This window comes from Brassica napus, chromosome C5 (assembly GCF_020379485.1).
Source record: "Brassica napus cultivar Da-Ae chromosome C5, Da-Ae, whole genome shotgun sequence".
In the NCBI taxonomy this organism is placed as follows: domain Eukaryota; kingdom Viridiplantae; phylum Streptophyta; class Magnoliopsida; order Brassicales; family Brassicaceae; genus Brassica; species Brassica napus.
The window spans coordinates 4703957-4724792 of NC_063448.1; the positions used below are offsets into that span (position 1 = coordinate 4703957).

The following is a 20836-nucleotide window of genomic DNA, read 5'->3' on the forward strand; positions in this document are numbered from 1 at the left end:
CCAGAAACTTAATTATAAAGACCTGTGAGCAAACATTATCCACTTGTTATACCAAAAACGGGAAAGAAAAGACACATCACAAGACGGTCAATACTACAATTTTTGGTCTTCCTATTGCAAAGTATTAAAGTTGATCTCATACGGTAGAACTTAGAACTTAAGACAATTCATGCTCTATTTTAGTTGAGATATCAAATCAATAGAACTTGATCACACGAGCCTGATGCCGATATATAACTTGCCGTATTGCAATTACCATAAAACGCAACTTTTGTTTTTGTTTTGGTGTCCTTGCTTCGGACGTCCAAACTAAAACAAACGTTGGGCGGAATATTTCAAAATGAGATTCTTCTGTCGCCTCCTTGAATGGCTTGTTCTGCATTTTTTCTGGCTGCGCCTCTCCGGCTGAGGAAATGTCTTTCATTCCGTTGAAGATCTTTATGAATTATTTGTTTTGAGATTTTATTTTAAAGATTTGTGGGTGAAATCTCTGTCTAAATGGGTTATATATAAAGAGAGATATACGTGTACATACTAGGAGAATGATTTTATTTGATTTTATTCTTAGAGGTGGAGGTGAATTATTAGTGGATATGATATCATATCTTATATGTTTGGTCCAAGTCATCATGCAACTAAAAGTTCCCCACTATCACCCTTTTTACACAAAAATATTCAGCTTCGCCGTTAAAAGCTTCGTGCTGCATCATCACGTTCGTGGAAAATAAAGTTGCCAGATTTTCGTGTTTGTTTGAATGACAGTTGTACCCTTTTTGGTAATTTTTTTTTTTGAAGAGACTGTTTTTGGTAATTTTGAAAGGAAGTATGTCATATCTAACAATACTAAAAGCTGGATATACAATGGAAAGGTGTTAAGCCAAAGACTGGTGCACCATACACTTGTGACGTTGGATACGAACGATTCCTTGGACCTGAGGTCTTCTTTAATCCAGAGATATACAGCAATGATTTTACAACTTCTTTACCGGCTGTAATAGACAAATGTATCCAGTCTGCACCAATTGACACACGACGAGCTTTATATAAGGTCTGAAAACACTCAGTTTGGTTCAGAGAGTTTTAAGATGTTTTTTTGTTTTGTCTGGTAAAAACGTTAAGTAATCAGTTCTCCAAGGTGAAAAAGTAAGTGTGGCTGGCGAGATTGTTGATGCCCGTGTTCAGTTCTCAAAGATGTTTTAACATGTTTTTTACTGGTATTTGATGAATTTGTGAAAAATTCATTTCAGAACATAGTATTGTCCGGAGGCTCAACTATGTTCAAAGATTTCGGAAGAAGGTTACAAAGGGATCTCAAAAAGATTGTTGATGCCCGTGTTCTTGCTAATAACGCACGTACCGGTGGTGAAATCACGTCTCAACCAGTGGAGGTTAATGTGGTTAGCCACCCTGTCCAAAAGTTTGCTGTTTGGTTTGGAGGCTCTGTGCTTTCATCAACTCCTGAGTTTTTCGCGAGCTGCAGAACGAAAGAGGAGTATGAGGAATGTGGAGCAAGCATATGCCGTACTAATCCGGTGTTCAAAGGGATGTATTAAAAACAAATAGAAGCTGGTTCGTTAAATAATTCACCAGCATATGTGAATGTTTGTCTGAATGAAACACTCCATTTTAGATACTTGTAACTCAAGCTATTTGGCTCTTTAGGTTTCATTGAGTTTCTCAATCAAAAAAAAAAAAAAAAAAAAAAAAAAGCTGGATATACTTAACAAAGAAGGTATCCACATAATCAAAATATCAACCAATAGAAAGGTTCATTTTTGCCACGTCAGCACTGCTCCAAAACCTAATGTTCTTCGTTCATTGTTGATCGTCTCCGACTATTGAACTTCGTTCAGTTTTCTGTAATTTCACCTACTCTGCTAATCATTTGTAACGTTTGTCTCCTACTTCTAATACTCTTTAATATCCATTATTACTGCATCAATCAAAAGATGTGGAACTCTTGCGTTTCCCTCACTGCAGCACCCTATATATATATGTTCTTCACCTGATTAGCCAACTATATGGCCCGTTGCAACCAAGCAAGATATGGATTCCTTGCAACACTACGAAGATTATCTCCCTTACAAATTTGATGATATTATGTTTTAAAGTCTTCATTTAGAGTTTTGTTAGACCGTGTTAATGTTGTTCATGTATTTTTGTATGATTTGTTAGGCAAAACAAGGCTGAAGTACGGGATGAGATTGTACCAGGAAGTGAGGGAGCTGAGTCAAATCGCTGAGGATAATCGGCAGCTATACTGGTTTAAGAACAAGCTAACAAAACAGAACAAGCACGCCAAGGAGCTTGAGGAATCTCTGGGAATTTTGAGACAGAGCATGAAGATGCAGCATGCGCAGAACAAAGAAGAGGTGTTTTAATCTCGAAAATACACATTATGTATTGAATTCCTACTGGTAATCTTTTTTAATTATTTTTTTTTTTAAAACCCTTGATGGTTTGAAGATGGAATACATGACAGTTTTTCCAAAGCTTTAAACAGACAGATGCATGTTAAAAGAGACGCAAAGGAACATAATTTCCAGAGGCTCCAACAGCAGGAGCATGCTAAAGTTGTTGATATAAGCAAGAGATACGCATACATACTTACATAAATCTTGTGCTACTGGTGAAAACTAAATTCTTTTGATTTGATCTTCTTCAGGGCTTAGGAGTTCTCTAGCTTCATAGAGTTTCAAGAGAAAGAGATGAAAACGTTTAGGGAGGAGAGGGAGAAGAAGATGGCAGAGATGAACAAGAGATATTTCGAGAACATGCTTGATCTAGAGAGGGAATTTGATGTCTTTGGAGCTGTTCATGATCAAGAACGGCTTAACGATGCAGATGACGCAGACGACTAGCTTTTATGTTGTGCTTTTGATATGTTTGTGAATCTATGGAGATTTTTTTTTATTGCAAACCTAATGGAAGGTCCCTTTATATTCTTTGCAGTGGTTATAAGTAGAACAACAGTAGCCGAAAAGCAGAGGGATACAACTTCATATCGACAGGTCGAGACATTGAAGCATAAGCTAATGAAACTGAGAAAAGAGAATGAGATCCTTAAACGGAAACTATCTTCATCATAGAAGAGCCAGAAACACCTACTGCTCGGTAAAACAAAAACTTGATAGTCAAACAAGAAACACAGCTGCCTGGTTTAAGTTTTTAGTTTTTTAATTTTCAATATAAATTTATATCTTTTAATGCTATGTGAATTTTTATTCCATAGTTTATTTTCTATTGGTTGAGTTGTGATTTGGTAAATAGTTAATGTGCTTTATTTTCTAAACCTTTAAAATAATTCTTTTTAAATTTGTGTGCATATATTTAAAACATCATATATAATTAAAATTATATAACTATTCATACTTTACTCATACCATTTGTTGATGTTATTGTTAAGAACTAAATAATAATTTACTTATGTATTTTGGTTTAAAAATATTATCCATCACAACATATATCTATGTAAAATAAATTTTTGAATATTCTTCAAATATAAAGTAAGTTAGAAACTATTCTCTCTATTTCTTAATTTTTTTAGAAAGTATCACTTTAACATTGTTCACACAGATTTAGAAAAAAAAAATTGAATTCATTTATTATTTTATTAATTACACTTATTTGACCAATACTATTTGAGATAAATAAAATTATTTTTAGCATTAATGGATTTTGAAATTAATATTAAGCTGGAAATAAGTATAACTTTTGCATTGGAATTCTAAAGTGACATTCTTTATTTAACAAGAAAAATGTTAAAATGACATTTTTCAAGAAATAGATGAAGTATATATAACTAAAATAAAAATTCTATACAATTTAGTTTTATTACTGATTTTTAGACAAAAAAATATTTTCACGTAAATCAAATTAAAATATTTCAGAAACTATACTAGCTAAGTGATACATTAAAAATCTAAGATATGTGTGAAAATAATTTATAGAATCTGTTTTACAATTATTACTTTTTAAATACTGATCTTTTTAAGTTTATAAACACTTTAAGTTAGCATTAACCAAATGTTGATGTCAACTTTTGAAAGTTGTTCTACAACGGGCATAAGTTCTGAAGACATCATAGTAAGTGTATCAACTCATATAGATTCTAAAAATCATAAATATTTTATAATCCTGTAAATTTGAGCTAAATTGTAAGTAAAAACTGCAAGCTTAGTGATTTAAAGTAAAAAGTATATAAATTAACTGAGATTAACAATATATTTTTATAATAACCCAAATGTGTAAGAAAAAAATATTTTGGATAATAACTAAGATTTAACAAAGTCTTTATTCATTTCACATTTGACCATCATCCCATACGTATTTTAGATAGTAAAAATAATATATTGTGAGTTTTACTCATATCTAATTCAATTTACTATTTATATTCTTATAACATAGATGTAGTATATGTGTAATATATATATTAAATACAATAATATTTAAATAATCCCGGGCTACGAATACAATGATATTTAAGTAATCCCGGGCGTAGTCCGGATAAAATCTGTAGTAATTTGTAAATGCAAGTGTAACACTTCTGAAGCTTCGGGTTATAATTTGTAAATGCAAGTGTAACACTTCTTAAGCTTTCTAGTTCTATAATTTTTGTTAATGGATCTTATACAAAACAGATCATTGCAAAATAGTTTTGGGCTTTGATCTTCCAACCTGTCACTTTCTCTACCCAAAATGATTGTGACACACTTCTATTGCTCAAATGAACAAGTAAAACTTAAAAGCACGAACTCTATATCTAAAAAGAATATCTCTTCTACTTCTAGTCAACTAAAACCGGAGAGTTTTAGACCGAAAACTTATACGATTCTTTTTTTCAAGACCATCTTCAATCCAAACCTTTTTTTTTCTATAATTCCTACTAAAATAAAGTAACTCTATTATATAATAAATTTTGTTCTAATGGTTTACTCTATTATACAGTTACTCTGTTATAATGGAAAAAAAAATAATGAGATTTCAATTTTTCACTTTAAATATAGAGTGAAAAGGTGAAATTCCTCAATTTTTTCCTAGTAAACCATTGGAACAAAATTTACTTTATAATAATTTTTTTCTATTTTAGTGGAAGTTAACGAGGAAAAAATAAGTTTAGGTTGGAGATTGCTCTTAGTCCAAACAAGTTTCGATAAAATAAAACATGTGACGAGTACCACGTGTCTAGAAACACATACCAAATGTCACCGCATTTAAAAATCTGCATCGATTAAACTACGGTCAATTTATTTCTTTCTTGGTGTTTTCTTTTTGTCATCCTTTTAAAAAGTTTTTTTTTTGCATTTTTAAAAACTTGGAAACTAAAATACATTCAGATCCCGAAGAATGACACTGAATTTTAATGGAATTGGCTATTCGGCTATTCCAAATACAACGCACCGGGATCCCCAAATGGGATCTCTAACCATGTGGTGTCCAATAATTAGCCACTTTTTAGTGTGAAGATTATCCATAATATATCTTTCCTATAAGAAGCCAAATTAAGGTGACGCAAGCTTCACACAATTGTTGTTCTTTTGAGTCATTGTTGCGAAGGAGACAAAAGAAAATGTAAGAAGTTTACATATAGTCCTTGTTCTTTAACCATTTTTTCTTCTTCCTTATTATTTTAAGTCGCTTTGATGAGTTTGCTATGGAGAACCTAGCAACACATATTTAGTCCCAAAGAAAAACAAGCAACATATGGAGCTAACTAACAGTTATTGATAAAAACGACTATTATGTCATGTATTCAAAAGATCGAGTTTATTGGAGTTTTTTACATGCGGTTAGATAACACGACTATGATGTAAAAAAGAGTAGATAACTTGAAAATCTTGACACATTGCTGAGATCCTTGTCCGAGCTCTCAACAGATTTTCGATGAGATTATGATTTCATTCCGAACCTAAATAATCAGCATTAGAAATATGATCTACTAAAGTAAATTTAGTGTCGTCAACTGAAACCTCCCATGTGTTTTTTAGTATTATAACCATATGTCATTTCTTTTCACGTAGATAAAGAAAAGCGTATACATCGTTATCCACTTACGATCAAAGCTTTTTCCACGCAAGAACGTATAGTTTCTCTTAGCCTTTGTAAATGATTCTTTATGTTGCTAAGGTTCGGAGCATATACTATAATAAGATTCCGTCTATCGCATCTTCTAATCCCTGTTATGTTATTATTGGTCACATTCAAAATTTAAAACTAAAAGCGTTATGGACAATCACGTTACCTAGAGAGAGAAACAAAAAAAAATAATCCCTCTCTTCCCATTTAATAAAACAAAAATAAAGAATAAGAAAATAAATTTATGCTAGACAAGGTTGGACAATTTAATTGGTACCTACTCGATAAGTTAATTTACCATGAGATTATACGTGCTCGGTTTGTTTATGTCGGATGGCTGTGTTGACCTAATACTTGCAAAGTAGGTTGAACCTCACCCCTTTTAATCCGGTACTTAACCCCGGACCACCCAAGTAAAAGATAATGATTATATACTAATTATCAGATGAAATTTGTGTGTCAAATTGATTTTTCCTTCGGAGAGTTGTAGGACACTAGTGATTTTGTTTCTGCAAGTTTAAGGCACTTTTTGTTTAACCAAAAAAAGAGGAAGTTTAAGGCACTTTTCCGATGTCACATGCATGTGTAACTGCTACATGTACATGAACATTCAACCGTGAAGAGTACATATATATATATTGGATTCAATAGACGAGATTAGTATAATACTACTTGTTATTAGTATAATACTTGTTATTAGATAAAACAGAAGCCAGTATATTTTTAAAAAAACATAAAATGTTGGAAATGTAGTGAAGCGAGAACAGGACAAACTTTTTGGCGTATTCTTTTCTCGGATTCCACTTACGTCGGTGGCTGTCACTGACTCACACTCATCATCGAATGATGTTTGATGATATTAAAATATAACCGACGTAAGCATATATTTTGTGCATACTGTAAATTGAAAAATCCTTTACAACCCAAAAGATTGTTTAGAAACTAAATTAAGCGATACTAGGTGGATGCCCGCAGTCTCGCGGACTTGAAAGTTTTGTAACGATATATTTATTATATGTTTTTTAATTAAAATATATTTTTATCGCTATGTGTTTTTTGTTGAATTTTTTTTAAGAATGATTGTTTATAAAAAAGGATAAATATGACTATTTTAAATACTATTTGATATTTTTCATTGATAATTATACTAAAATTAATTATATATAATATTCATGATTCAGTTTTTAATAAAATTACTTAAGTTTTGAAGGTATGTAATACTAAAACTTTTGAAATATTTTATATAGCTTAGAAATACTTGATTCCTAAAAATTATTTTATGAAGCATTATATATATTATATAAATCACATATTTAATTACCATAAATTATTTTGTGCAATATATTTAGGTCGTTTGGATAATGATAAAACCGGTTCAAGAACTTATTTTCTTACTCATAAAATAAAAAAAATAAAAAAATCATTAACAAATCAAATTATAATATTACTTTCAAGCTCTCTATATGATCGACACCTAACAAAAAATTAATTAAATGATTTCTCATTTAATATAAAATGAAATTTCAAAATAGATTTTATAAATTAATTTATAAGCTTGTATAAATGACTTAAAACCTCTTATCATAATTCAAAAGATATGATGAACTAAGATAAATAATTTTATAAATGTATTTATAATTTTTATAAATGTATTTATAATTTTTATAAATGATTTATAAAACTTGTATGAATTGTATTAGACATTAATAGTTATTATAATACTTTGTATACAAATGTAAGGCTTTAATAAGAATATAAAATAATTATATCAATTTTAATAAAGAAAGTTGTTTATTATTTTATGTAGTTTACGAATATATAAAAAAATGATCAAACATTATTATTCTTTCTATAGTTTCAACAAATAGTTACCATAAATATTTTGATCTAAAAAAAAAGTTACCATAAATAATTATTTGTAATATTATGTAGATTTTTGGCAAGTGATATTAACTATTTATAGACTTATATTTTCTATTAAATCTAATTAAAATAAAAATAAATAAAATTAAAAATTAATCACCAATCAATTTATAACAATTTTTTAAGATTTCATAAATGATCGGCACAAAAGTAAAATCTCTTAATTAACTTCTCAATTAAAATAAAGTAGGATAGCAGGTTGTGATTTGAAAAAAAGATTTTATAAATTAATTTATAAGCTCTTATAAATGACTTAAAAACTCTTATGATAATTTTTTTTATCCACAAACTCTTATGATAATTTAAAATATACAATAAGCCAAGATAAATAATTTGATAAATGTTTTTATAGATGATTTATAAAGAATATAATATGAACTTTAGAAGATGTTAATAGTTATTATGATGATTTATATAAAATATAATGCTTTTAAATAAGAATATAAAATCATTATATTGATTTATATAAACTGTTTGACGTTTATTATTTTATGCATTTTAAAAATATAAAAAAATTGATCTATATTAAATAATATCGACCATTATTTAAAAGCATTATATTAATTTATATAAACAGTTTGTCGTTTATTATTTTATTTATTTTATAAATATAGAAAATGATCAATTTTTTTTTTTTATAATTTGAACAATTAGTTACCATAAATCATTATTTGTAATATTATGTAATTATTTGGAAAGTGATATTAATTGTTTTAGATTTACATTTCTTTTTAGATCTAAATTAGATAATAATCCACGCCTTGCGAGGGATGTGATTATTAGTTTCGTTATTTTTAATAAAAAGACATTAAATCTGTTTAATCTGGATATTGGTTATGTTTTAAGTTTTTTTTTTTTGTTTTTAATCTTCTAAAATATAAATATTATTTTAAATTAATATTCATTTTAGTTTATTCGGTTAAAATGTTTGATTTTTTAGTTTTTTTTTTCCGGTAAAAACCAAAAATTAATATTATTTGTTTATTTTCATGTTATGAATTTTAGATAGTCATCATGTCGAACTAATAGTTTCATATTATAGTTTCTAAACAGATAATAGTTTAAGAAAAAGAAAAGAAAATTATTAAGACAAATTATTTCACTACAATTTGGTCGGTAGTGAAAGAAGCATTAAGAAAAAATATTTCAACTTTCAAAAAAATTAGATACTTTAGTTGTGGTGAATATTTAGTTACAAATTTGTCCAGTTATGAGAATAATGTAAACTATAAATGTGTGCATGTATGCATACAATATATACATATTTTGAACATTCTAAATGGTAAAAAAAGAGATTTGAAGCTTGAAACTTGATTAGAATAAGATAATATTCGTTTTAAGAAATAGATGGAGATATATTTTTGCATTCTTTAACTTTCCACAAAATTTTGAAAGGAAAATATTCGTTTAGTTTTGTATACATAGAAGAAACGTTCTTTTTAGCAAAAACGAAAGAAGGATTCTTTTTGTTTTCCTAATAATTTAAAAGATTAAAAGGCAAAGAAAATAAAAAAGTAAATAAAAGGGTAGATAAAAAGCGAAAAACTTTTGATCTGTGGATCATATTTTTAATGTCATCTCAGAGTTCCAAAAATTAAAACTACAGTATTTCGAGGAAGAATGATTTTATACAATCAACGGACTTCATTAAACATGAGTGGGGAAAAAGTGAAAGAAAATAATCAGACTAAAAAACATTTCAAAATTTTGCAAATAAATAAACCAAGCTACAAACGACATGTCATATATTTATTGATTCTACTAGAAAAGGGGGATAATTGTACATAAACACGAAAGACTTTCTATTCAGCAACCTTAATTAGTGTCCTAACATTACTAGAAGCCTAGAACTGAAAAAACACATAAAGAGCATAAGAGTAGGTTCAGAATCTAAAACTTAACCAGAATCGAGAAGAATATTACAACCCTAAAAAAGGTTAGAATGAGAAGTAGAGAGTTGTGAAAACAGAGTTAACTAGCAGCTCTCTGAATGAAAACGGTTTCGAGGTCTGGTGGACAGAAGAACTCTCTACCGGTGGCAATGTAGCTGCACTTGGACGACGGCTTCCGCTTCTTTGGTGCGGCTGGGCACGGCGGGACTCTTGGAATTCTGACGGAAACCGCTGTGGGTGTCGTCGGACACTGATCTTGATCCTCTGTTTCGCTGACTGTGACGTCGGAAGAGGAGTTAATTGGCTTGAGCGGCGAACGTGGAGGAATACCAGCGAAAACCCATTTTTTAGCGTCGGTGGCTTCACGTATCTCTCCTTCGAGTTGGTTGTAAGATTTGTCGGAATGTCCCATGAGTTATTGGATGTGGATTAAGAGAAAACAGAGCAAGTGATTAACAAAAGTAATCAAAGGCTTGCTTTGGTTTTTGGGAATCTTTAGGTAGTATTGATTTTGTGAAGTTGAATGAGACTTGTTGCTCTTGTTCTCTCTCTTTCTAACGTTGGTGGCGAATGTGAAGTGAAGGGGGACAGACCGCTTTTATAGTCAACAAGGAATTGAATGCATCAATCAGATCGGTGTCGATTCAGTTCGGTAATTTTCCTCTTCCTCTGACTAAAATATTATGAAAAAGGTTTTTTTTTTTTTTTTTCAAATTTAATTATCGGATACAAAAATGTACTATAGAAAGACAATGACATTGAGTGCGTACTTTTTGAAATAGTTTATATTCGTTTCTGGGAACAGAGTGGAAAGTGGAGGGAATAAAGGGTAGAGGAGTGGTTACTATTCATAATTTGAAATTTAAACTTTATAATTAAATATATCACATAAGTTGTGGAAGGAAAAGATTTGATGGTTGTCGGTTGTCACATCGTCTAATTTTTCATAGTTTTAATATCATTATAAATTAACGTTAAAAAAAATTGGCATGGAAATCACTAATTTTCATCTGTGGTAGAATTTAAAATATGATTTCAGCACTTACACAAAAAATATTACACAGAATGACAATATGAAAATTTCTTGTTGTATTGTCATTAGAATTCAGGTTCGTATATAAAAAAAAAAATACGTACATACATCTATGAATGTGGAAGCAAAAAAAAAAGTAGAAGCGTATGTTTCTATTGGTGTAAATCTATGTCCCCAACTCATATGAACAAAAATAAATATACACTGCAGATATAAGAAAACTGATTTATATATGTTCACCAAGTATATATTTTAAAGTACTTTTTCATGGAGTGATAATCAAGTTATCAGGATCTACAACTTGTGAGTATTGCGCATATGATCATCAATTCATCATATATATCCTACATCGTTAGTGATGGGTGGGTATTTGTCTCCACCAACTTGTCGATGCATGATAGTACATATATATGTGACATATGTTAAGTACGTAGGTTAGTATGTTTACTGTTTTTTTTGTGGATACATTTTTTTTTGGTAAAAAAAAAGATGGTTTCACCTCTTTGCCGGAAATCTAAGCATTGTAAATAGTCTCTCCCACCGTGAATTGAACCCGGATGGCGGTAGTTACAACCGTAATTCTTTTACCACTAGACCAACTCATAGCTTGGGTTTTTGTTTTGTGGATACATGCACGTCGGTGTGTCTAGATTTGCGTACACATCCGTCTGCCAAATCATCCTTGATATGTCCTCTAACAAAAATAAAAAGTTGTGTTTGTGTCTACAATCTTCATATTTTATATGTCAAACCAACGACTACATTAATCTAAATAACAAAGCGTTTAAGTAAAAGTTCAGAAAAGAAACAACGTGTGTTCCGCAGGATAGTTTCAAAAGGAATTGGATTGGAGTAACTGTGATGGAGAGAAGAGTTCTCATATGAAAAGGGAGACAGAGAGACCGTGACATCTGCTAAAATGAGAAACACAGAAAATACAAAAATGAGTTTTAAATGAGAATAGGGAATCCGAGGAAGCGCGTGATCTAAGCTATGTAAATACTAGGCCTATGACAGATCGGGTATCCGGACAATTTTAAGGTATCCGGATCCGAATTCTTATAATGCGGATTCATAATTTTACTATTTTTATTCGGATCCGGGGTTCTCGGATATCCGGGTGTCGGATATCCTTCTAAAAATTGTAATATCCGGCGGATATCCGGATCCTGATTTGGATCCTTAAAATAAATTAAAAATAATATTAATATATATTAAATATTAAAAATAATTTTAAAATAAAAAAAATATAATGTTTTTAATTATTTCTATGTATAATATTACAAAATTTACATAAAATTTATATATACTATTATAAAAATGAAAATATATTAAATAAAATTAATTTTTATATATAGATATTACTATTTTTGAAATAGTTATTAATAAAACTTACGGATTAAAAAATTAAGATATCCGGATCCGGATCCGGCTTTGACGGATCCAACATTTTACTATCCAGATCCAGATTCGACCCCTTCGAATATCCGGATTTTCGGATTGGATCCGAATCGAATCTCGGATCGAATCCGAATCTCGGATAAAAGTCTCAGGCCTAGTAAATACTACAAACCTAACACATATTTAATGTTTATGATAGTTATAAATAATGATTTCCATGCAGTAGTATTAAATGTATCTTGTAGAATATGCAACTATTAAATGGAAAAGAGTCGTTGAGATTCAGACTTTGTTTAGTTACATTGCCCACACTCGTTCAGTTGACGGTCATATGTTTTGACTCTCTAATAAATCTCTGGTCAGAAAAGATTTTCGAGGGCTTCGAAGCTTGGACGAAAGTTATTGCACCAAAGAAAATTTGATGGCTGAGATATCAGAATAATTCTACTATTCGTTTTGTCGGTGTTTTTGAGGTATCTCAGCATATAACAAACGTTTAAGCAGCCGGTGGAACACTAATGAAGAATACTGTTGGACTTGGTGGTATAGTTTGACGCTACTTCTATTCAACTAACACATTTTCTATGCTTAAAACGATTTCAGGCGCGTGTACCTTCCCAAGTTTATTGTTGCCTCCACATCCTCCTCCTCTTTCGTCCTAACTCTTAAACCGGAAACAAACCGACTACCCCGATCGATATTCTAATTAAACCTAGAGAAATCATTTGATATCGGCTTCAATACTGTAAAAACAAGATTGGAATTTGGAAGAATCCTAAACACACTTGTAATGTGAATTTTCGTACAAATTAAACTCGAACCGATGGTTAGGTAAATTAGTCAGATCAAACCGGAACAAATCCAACACCTTTCACAACGTGTCTCATTTGACAGGTAGGGGCATATATGTCAATTTCTAATCTCTTCGCCACATGTCAGATTCTTTTTAAGCGCAAAAAAATAGTAATTTTTAATTTTGAAGATATCCGCCGAAAACTTCGTATTTTTTGACCCTTCGTCTTCGGAAATGGCGGCTATTTCTCCGGCGACTGCAACAACCGCTGCCTCTCTATCTCTCCCTCAGTTGAGCTCCTCTCCATCGTCGTTATCGTCTCCGTTTTCTCTGAGTTTCAAAACCGTTGCAGTCGGTAGTCGCTGCGTGAGGTGTGGAGTCAGAAGCTTAGAGAACCAGTCGGGTCATCGGAGCCTCGATTTCTTGTCCAATGGGGATCCGATCAGCCTGATTAACCCGAATTCGTCGTCTTCTCCGATATCAATGTCTGCATCAGCGTCGGAATCTGGTTCCAAGTGCTCGAAGCGTGTATGTCTCTTCCACAGCGACGAGACTAGAGATCTCGCCGAGAGAATCGTCGCCCAATCGGATTGTATCGAGCTACGAAGCATCAATTGGAAGTAAAAAAATCTCTCTCTCTCTCTCTCTGTCTGTTTGATTACTTGAAAAGGTTTCTCTTTTATGTTAATGCGATCCTTTGTGAAATATGAAGAAAGCTATCGAAAGCTGATAGCTTTGACTTTTGTTTTTACCGATTCGAATTTTCAAATGTGAGTTTATTTGGTGGGTTTGGTCGATGGTCTTTCTTACTCCAGAGTTCAAAGTTGAGACCTTGAGAGATTCTATAGCTCTTTTAAATCACTCTTTAGTGTATCCTATGCTATGTAAGTGGAGAGAAGTTTTGCATTAGGATTATTTGGTTTGATGTAATCACAAGATAATTGAGTTTTCGTTAACAAAGTTATATTCACAATCATTTGTTTTTTTTTTTTTGTAGGAAATTTGACGATGGATTCCCTAATCTGTTCATACAAAATGCTCAAGGCATTCGTGGGCAGCACGTGGCCTTCTTGGCTTCGTTCAGTTCACCGGCTGTGATCTTCGAACAGCTCTCGGTTATCTATGCTCTCCCCAAGCTTTTCGTATCGTCGTTTACACTTGTTCTTCCGTTCTTCCCCACTGGAACTTCTGAGAGAATGGAGGACGAGGGTGACGTGGCGACTGCTTTCACTCTGGCTAGGATACTCTCGAACATACCGGCTTCTAGAGGAGGACCGACTAGCTTGGTGACATTCGATATTCATGCCTTGCAGGTCTTCATTACAACCCTGATCTATGCTGATGACTCTTTTGTTTTTTTTTGTTGTCTATGTTTTATCTTAGATTTTTGCGTGTCTTTGTTTGGATTGTAGGAAAGGTTCTACTTTGGTGATACTATACTTCCGTGCTTTGAAAGTGGTATACCTTTGCTCAAGAACAGACTCCAGGCTCTACCTGATTCTGATAACGTAAGTCTTTTTACCTTTTAGTTGTCACACTTTTCTATCAGTTTTGAAGTTTAAAGGACATTTTTTTCTTCTTCATGTAAACTCGTATTAGATTAGAGTTGCGTTCAAGACTCAATCATGATGGCTTACTAATCTTCATTTGTTTCAGATATCTATTGCATTCCCGGATGATGGAGCATGGAAACGTTTCCACAAGCAACTCCAACATTATCCAACGGTAATGCCGTATCTCATTATCATCTTACAGTGAAGCATTGCTTCATCTTATCCTGAGCAGAACCTCTGTGTATTAACCCGTCAGATACTTACACAGTATCCCCTCTGTCGTTCAGATTGTTTGCAACAAAGTTAGAATGGGAGACAAAAGAATAGTGCGTATCAAAGAGGGGGACGCTGAAGGAAGGCATGTTGTGATTGTCGATGATTTGGTTCAGTCAGGAGGCACGCTAATCGAATGCCAGGTTCTGTACTCATATTCAACTCTCAAAAGTATTAACTTCGTTCGTTACTGACTACGAACTCTTGTGCCCCCTTCAGAAAGTCTTAGCTGCACATGGAGCAGCGAAAATAAGTGCATATGTAACACACGGCATATTCCCCAAGAGTTCATGGAAACGTTTCAAGCTCGACACCAAAGGTTATAACCATTATACAAAAATGTTATGATTTCATCTACACCGAGTCATAATAAAAATCTTTCTTTGTTGTGTGTCTTTACATGTTGCAGGTGATCCTGCGGAAGGTTTTAGCTATTTCTGGATCACAGACTCTTGTGGATTGACAGTGAAAGAGGTGATGAACAAGCCTCCTTTTGAAGTTCTGAGCCTCGCTGGTTCCATAGCTTCTGCTCTTCAAGTTTAAGCTTCTTTGGTTCTGAGTAGACAAATCCAACGGGAAATAATTTATGGGTTTGTGAGAATCTGATTTATGAACTTTGGTGTATAGTCTCGTTTGAAGCATTTGCCATTCCAGAGGTTTGTTTTTATAATGTAGGAGAATCCAATAATGTGATGATGATTCAGTTCACTTCTTTGTACTTATTTGACAATAAATTGAGAATATCGATAGTAATTTAATTTTCTGAATATCAAATTCATTTTAGAAAAATCTTTTTAACACAAAAGAAAAAGAAAGAAAATCTACGGATAAAGCTTCTAGATGTTAAAACCCAATTCCAGTTGGCAAGAAAATTATCTGGTTTGAATGAAATTTGTTGAGCAAAAAAAAAAAAAAAAAGAAAGAAATATGGGTTTAGTTTTGACTCAACCCGAGTAATGGATCATCAATAAGCTAACGAATCCAATCAGAAAAAAAAAAGGAATTCAAATAAATAACGTTTTCGAGTTTTTTGGAAAGCTTATACAATGGCGTCGGAGACGATGACGAAGACAACACGAACGATCGTTAGTCTACTACGATATCAACGGAAGAGGAGGCTCAAGCTCGTGGGGGTGAAAGATGACCTCACGGAGCTCAGTCATACCCTCACGCGGAAATTTCGCGGCGTCGCTAACTTTCTCGCTCCGTTACCGGAGAGATCTTCTTCCGATCAGTCAAATCCCAGATTGAGCCGATCGCGTTCTCCAGATCTCGGATTGAATCAATCGTGTGTCGCCGCAAGTGATACGCGAGAGGCCGAGATTAGAGCTAGGAGCTGGAATTCGACTACCATGGAAGAAAAAGATTCGTGCAATGATCCAGAGGAGGAAGAAGAAGAGATGGATGCGAGAAACATAGCAATGCATCCAGAAACTTGGTTGGATTTTCCTCTAGACCCCGAGGAAGACCTTGATGGCAACCTACACTCACTCATTGGATCAGCTGCTTCATATCAAAGTTTTTGAAATGTTAATATCTTATTCTTGTTGTAGATTTGGAAATGTCTGATGCACAAAGAGTTCATGCTTTAGCTATAGAGAGTCTTGCCCCGAGGTTAGCTGCGCTGAGAATAGAACTCTGTCCTTGCCACATGACTGTTGGTTACTTCTGGAAAGTCTACTTTTGTTCTTCTCCATTCACGGCTCGGTAAACATGATGCTCAGCTTTTGTCTTCCCCACAGGTTATAACCTCTATTCAATCTTCTTTATTCCAACAATCCACACAACACATGACTGTTTGTTTTACGCAATCAAACAGGTGATGGAAGCAAGAGCATTGTGGATGAAGGAGCTTCAGAATCAAAACAATTCCACTAAAACAGGTCGTGGAGATTTTTTTCAGGAGGAGATTAAGCCATCAACTTCGAGTTGCTACCACCATGCTCCTCCTGAGTTTCTTTCTCCAAGAATATATGCCTTCGAACCTCCTTCAATCGTGTATCCCGATTTCCAAAAGACGGTTCGCTGGTCTGAAAATGTGGAGTTCATCGATAAAGCTGTTATAGAAGAAAAACCAATCCAAAAGATCGACAAAAATAGTGGAAGCCTAAGCCCAACACTCAAAGATGATGATGACGATGATGATTGGCCAGAAGAGGAAGATTGTGGTCATAAGTTCTCGAAGGTGACGACGATATAAGTAGCCTAGCACTCAAGTCTAAGAGTACCGCAAAGAACACAGACCAAAAAGGAACATGAAACATCTTCTAGGGTCATAATGAATCTGGCTTATTGCTTTCCCCTGCCTCGAGCTCGAATCAATGGAACTGAACGTAAGGATTTGTGCCGAATCAAAGCGTGAAGAAGTCTGAGTTGGATTGCTTGTGAAAGAAAGAAAATGGTTTTGAAACATGTACAGAAGAGTTCTTTGATCACTTGAATTGCATTGTAATAAGGAAACATGGAAAAAAACAAGTGATAAACTAGGTGAAATGTGTAACTACATTCTCAAAGATCTCAACTAGCCAGCGAATTAGACCCATTGATTATTTGATGATATCTTCCTTCCTCCAATCAAATCTCTTGCTTTTATTAGGCAATAAAAAAAAAACAAAAAGCATTTTTAATTGCTCGTCACCACATACGATGCCGTTCCGATGGAATCTTAAAGGCATGTTTGCCAACAGAGTAAAAACATCAGTAATGGGAATCTGAATCGAGCAAATCGTCAGATCGTGAATAAAAAGACTTTTATCGAAACCAGTCAAGCTGCAGCACGATGATGATGATGATGATGATCTCAGCTCATTCTTCTCTTTGATGCTGCATCTCCGGCCAAGCAATAAAATTCTTCAGATCTCGTCTTCCGTTTGATCGGATCTGATATCGCGCAATCCAAGAGAAACAACATGGCAGGGGCGGCCTCCGCGCTGTTTCTGCTCGACATCAAAGGGCGCGTCCTCGTCTGGCGCGATTACCGCGGCGACGTCACCGCTGCTCAAGCCGAGCGTTTCTTCACCAAACTCATCGAGAAAGAGGTGTTTAACTCCACGATTGCTCTTCCCAATAACAATTATAAGATTATCGTGATTTAATCTGTATTGATGAGTTTTGCTTATGTGGTTCATAGATTAGAGTTTGAATCAGTAATCAATACAATTTATGATTCTCCTTGTGGTGAGGAGTTTTGCTTATGTTGGTTGATGATCTTGCAGGGAGATTCAGAGTCTAATGATCCGGTTGTTTACGATAACGGAGTGACCTACATGTTTGTACAGCATAGTAACGTTTACCTCATGATAGCTTCCAGGCAGAACTGTAACGCTGCCAGTCTTCTCTTCTTCCTGCATCGCGTTATCGATGTAAGGCATCCAATCCCCCTTTATGATCTGTTTCTAATCATTTTACGTGCTTTTTTTTGTTTTAATACTAATTTGTAGGTCTTCAAGCACTATTTTGAGGAGTTGGAGGAAGAGTCATTGAGGGATAACTTTGTGGTTGTGGTAATGTTACTGCTGCTTCTCCCTTGATACCTTTCTTGTTATTTCTCTTGATGAATCTATGCTGGTGGGGAAAACAAATATGTTAGATGATGAATTTGAATTGTGTTGGTGGCAGTATGAGTTACTTGACGAGATGATGGACTTTGGTTACCCTCAGTATACTGAAGCAAGAATCCTTAGTGAGTTCATCAAGACTGATGCTTATAGGATGGAAGTCACACAGAGACCTCCCATGGCTGTCACTAATGCTGTTTCGTGGAGGAGTGAGGGGTTACAGTTCAAGAAAAACGAAGTAGGTTCTTGCTTAGTTTACAAGCAGGAAGCTTTTTTTGTTTATTTATATTGTTTAGGTCTGTAAATGTTGATGTTTTGCTTTCCAGGTTTTCTTGGACGTGGTAGAGAGTGTAAATATCCTTGTGAACAGTAATGGGCAAATTGTGAGGTCTGATGTCGTTGGAGCACTGAAGATGCGAACATATTTGAGGTGTGTTTTCTAGTGTTCTATATCAAGCAAAGCATGTTAGATCAAAACTCTCTCTGTTTTGACTCTGCTTCTTACTCTATGGTTATTACAGTGGAATGCCAGAGTGTAAGCTAGGTCTGAATGATAGAGTACTGTTGGAAGCACAGGGACGAGCAACAAAAGGAAAAGCTATTGATTTGGAGGACATCAAATTTCATCAGTACGCTTTCCTCTTGCAACTCCAAACATTCTCTGACAGTCACTTCTTATCCGGATCATTGTTTTTTTTACCGCAATAAAATATACTATGCTTGAGTTTTACATGTGTCTTTCTTCAAATTACAGGTGTGTTCGATTGGCCCGTTTTGAGAACGATAGGACAATATCTTTCATACCACCTGATGGGGCTTTTGATTTAATGACATATAGACTCAGTACCCAGGTTCGAAATGTGAAATACTGCGCGGATGGTTCCCCCCGTGCACAAAGTAAATCTCTTTCTTACATAATATTTGTTCAGGTAAAGCCTCTTATATGGGTCGAAGCTCAGATAGAGAGGCATTCCAGGAGTCGTGTTGAGATGCTAGTAAAAGCGAGAAGCCAGTTCAAGGAAAGAAGGTAACTAGAATCGTTTGTGTGTGTGACTTTGTTTGATTTTTACCTTTACGATAAAAAAAAAAGTTTCAATAAGAGTTGCTTTCCTGCAGCACTGCAACGAATGTTGAGATCGAGTTGCCTGTACCAACTGATGCATCCAATCCCACCGTTAGAACATCTCTCGGGTCTGCAGCATATGCTCCCGAAAAAGATGCATTGGTTTGGAAAATCAAGTCTTTCCCTGGGAACAAGGTAAGTAGTGCTAATGATTTTTTTAATGTGAGAACTGACTATATAATGTTGTATGCTCTGACACTAAGTTTTGAAACAATGTAGGAGTATATGTTGAGAGCAGAGTTCCATCTCCCAAGTGTAACCGCAGAGGAAGCCACGCCTGAGCGAAAAGCTCCTATCCGTGTCAAATTCGAGATACCATATTTCACTGTTTCAGGAATACAGGTTAGTAAATATATACAGTATCAGGTATTTTCTATGTTTCTGCAGTCAAACCTTTTAAACTGAAGAGTCCTGATGGGGGTGTTAATTATGGGTATTACAGGTTCGGTACTTGAAGGTCATTGAGAAGAGCGGGTACCAAGCTCTTCCGTGGGTGAGATATATAACCATGGCTGGTGAGTACGAACTCAGGCTCATGTAATGTGAGACTGTTGTTTCTTTTATATATTTTGGTAAGCCATTTGTCAAAGAAACAAAGCAGACGAAGATCGAGGAAAATGGAAAAAAAATTTAGCTGATAATTTTTTTTTACGGTGAAGGTTGTTTAAAAAGCCCATATTTCTTGTGAATTGTTTCTTAGTGTTCTCTATATGTTTCCTGTAAGGTTTTTTTTTTTTTATGAAACTTTCAATTTGAGTTTTTTTTTTTTTTTGGGGGTGGCCACTGGGTTCTTGATAAAAAAACGGAGAGTTTTCTGCAAGATGCTATCTCAAGTCCCTAAATCATAGGCAATTTTTTTGGATGACCATTATTGTCTTCCAATAAGATATGGCTGATAGAATCTGGCGGGTATTCCTAATGGGACTTCGATAATGCAGTAAACGAACATGTTAAAATAACAAACTTAATTATATAAATTTTAAATGAGAGGTAGATGAATGTGTCTGCTGAATTAATGAATTTATTTCTTGAGGGTGTAAAGCGTTAACCTTAGATGAATATGGTCAATTCAAAGTTTCACAATCTTGGAAACCTAGAGCTGTTGACTAAATGAATTGGCAAGTAATCGAACGTAATTCCTGGAAGTCGAACTATAAACTTATTACATGCCTTATCTCTCATAGTAGGAAATGGAAAGTTGAATCATATACTG

General features: G+C 33.7%; 4 protein-coding genes and 1 pseudogene across 5 annotated transcripts; 4 read left to right on the forward strand and 1 right to left on the reverse strand.

The window, feature by feature from the left end:
• The first annotated feature begins 856 nt into the window (after positions 1-856).
• Positions 857-1645, forward strand: LOC125587455 (actin-related protein 3-like). Its single transcript, XM_048757970.1, has 2 exons — positions 857-1048; positions 1248-1645. The coding sequence occupies exon 2, from the start codon at positions 1275-1277 to the stop codon at positions 1551-1553; it is 279 nt and encodes a 92-aa protein (XP_048613927.1). The 5' UTR covers positions 857-1048; positions 1248-1274; the 3' UTR covers positions 1554-1645.
• Positions 1646-9718: 8073 nt separating this feature from the next.
• Positions 9719-10650, reverse strand: BNAC05G08220D (cyclin-dependent protein kinase inhibitor SMR8). Its single transcript, XM_013796071.3, has one exon. The coding sequence runs from the start codon at positions 10300-10302 to the stop codon at positions 9970-9972; it is 333 nt and encodes a 110-aa protein (XP_013651525.2). The 5' UTR covers positions 10303-10650; the 3' UTR covers positions 9719-9969.
• A 2642-nt stretch (positions 10651-13292) lies between these two features.
• Positions 13293-15710, forward strand: LOC106355123 (ribose-phosphate pyrophosphokinase 3, chloroplastic-like). Of its 2 annotated transcripts, XM_048757971.1 has the most exons (7): positions 13294-13737; positions 14115-14430; positions 14530-14625; positions 14774-14842; positions 14958-15086; positions 15163-15262; positions 15353-15710. In XM_048757971.1, exons 1-7 carry the CDS (start codon positions 13352-13354, stop codon positions 15484-15486), a joined length of 1230 nt encoding a protein of 409 aa, XP_048613928.1. In that variant the 5' UTR covers positions 13294-13351; the 3' UTR covers positions 15487-15710. The 2 variants fall into 2 exon arrangements, 1 of the variants encoding a protein (XP_048613928.1); XR_007323739.1 differs by lacking the exon at positions 15353-15710 and having other exon boundaries at positions 13293-13737; positions 14939-15086; positions 15163-15268.
• Positions 15711-15854: 144 nt separating this feature from the next.
• LOC106357933 lies at positions 15855-17500 on the forward strand (annotated as a pseudogene).
• A 102-nt stretch (positions 17501-17602) lies between these two features.
• LOC106357932 (AP-1 complex subunit mu-2) lies at positions 17603-20382 on the forward strand. The gene is made up of 11 exons (XM_013797657.3): positions 17603-17981; positions 18159-18305; positions 18384-18446; positions 18562-18738; positions 18827-18930; positions 19022-19129; positions 19255-19351; positions 19430-19527; positions 19617-19758; positions 19843-19965; positions 20066-20382. Exons 1-11 carry the CDS (start codon positions 17853-17855, stop codon positions 20162-20164), a joined length of 1287 nt encoding a protein of 428 aa, XP_013653111.1. The 5' UTR covers positions 17603-17852; the 3' UTR covers positions 20165-20382.
• The last annotated feature ends 454 nt before the right edge of the window (positions 20383-20836 follow it).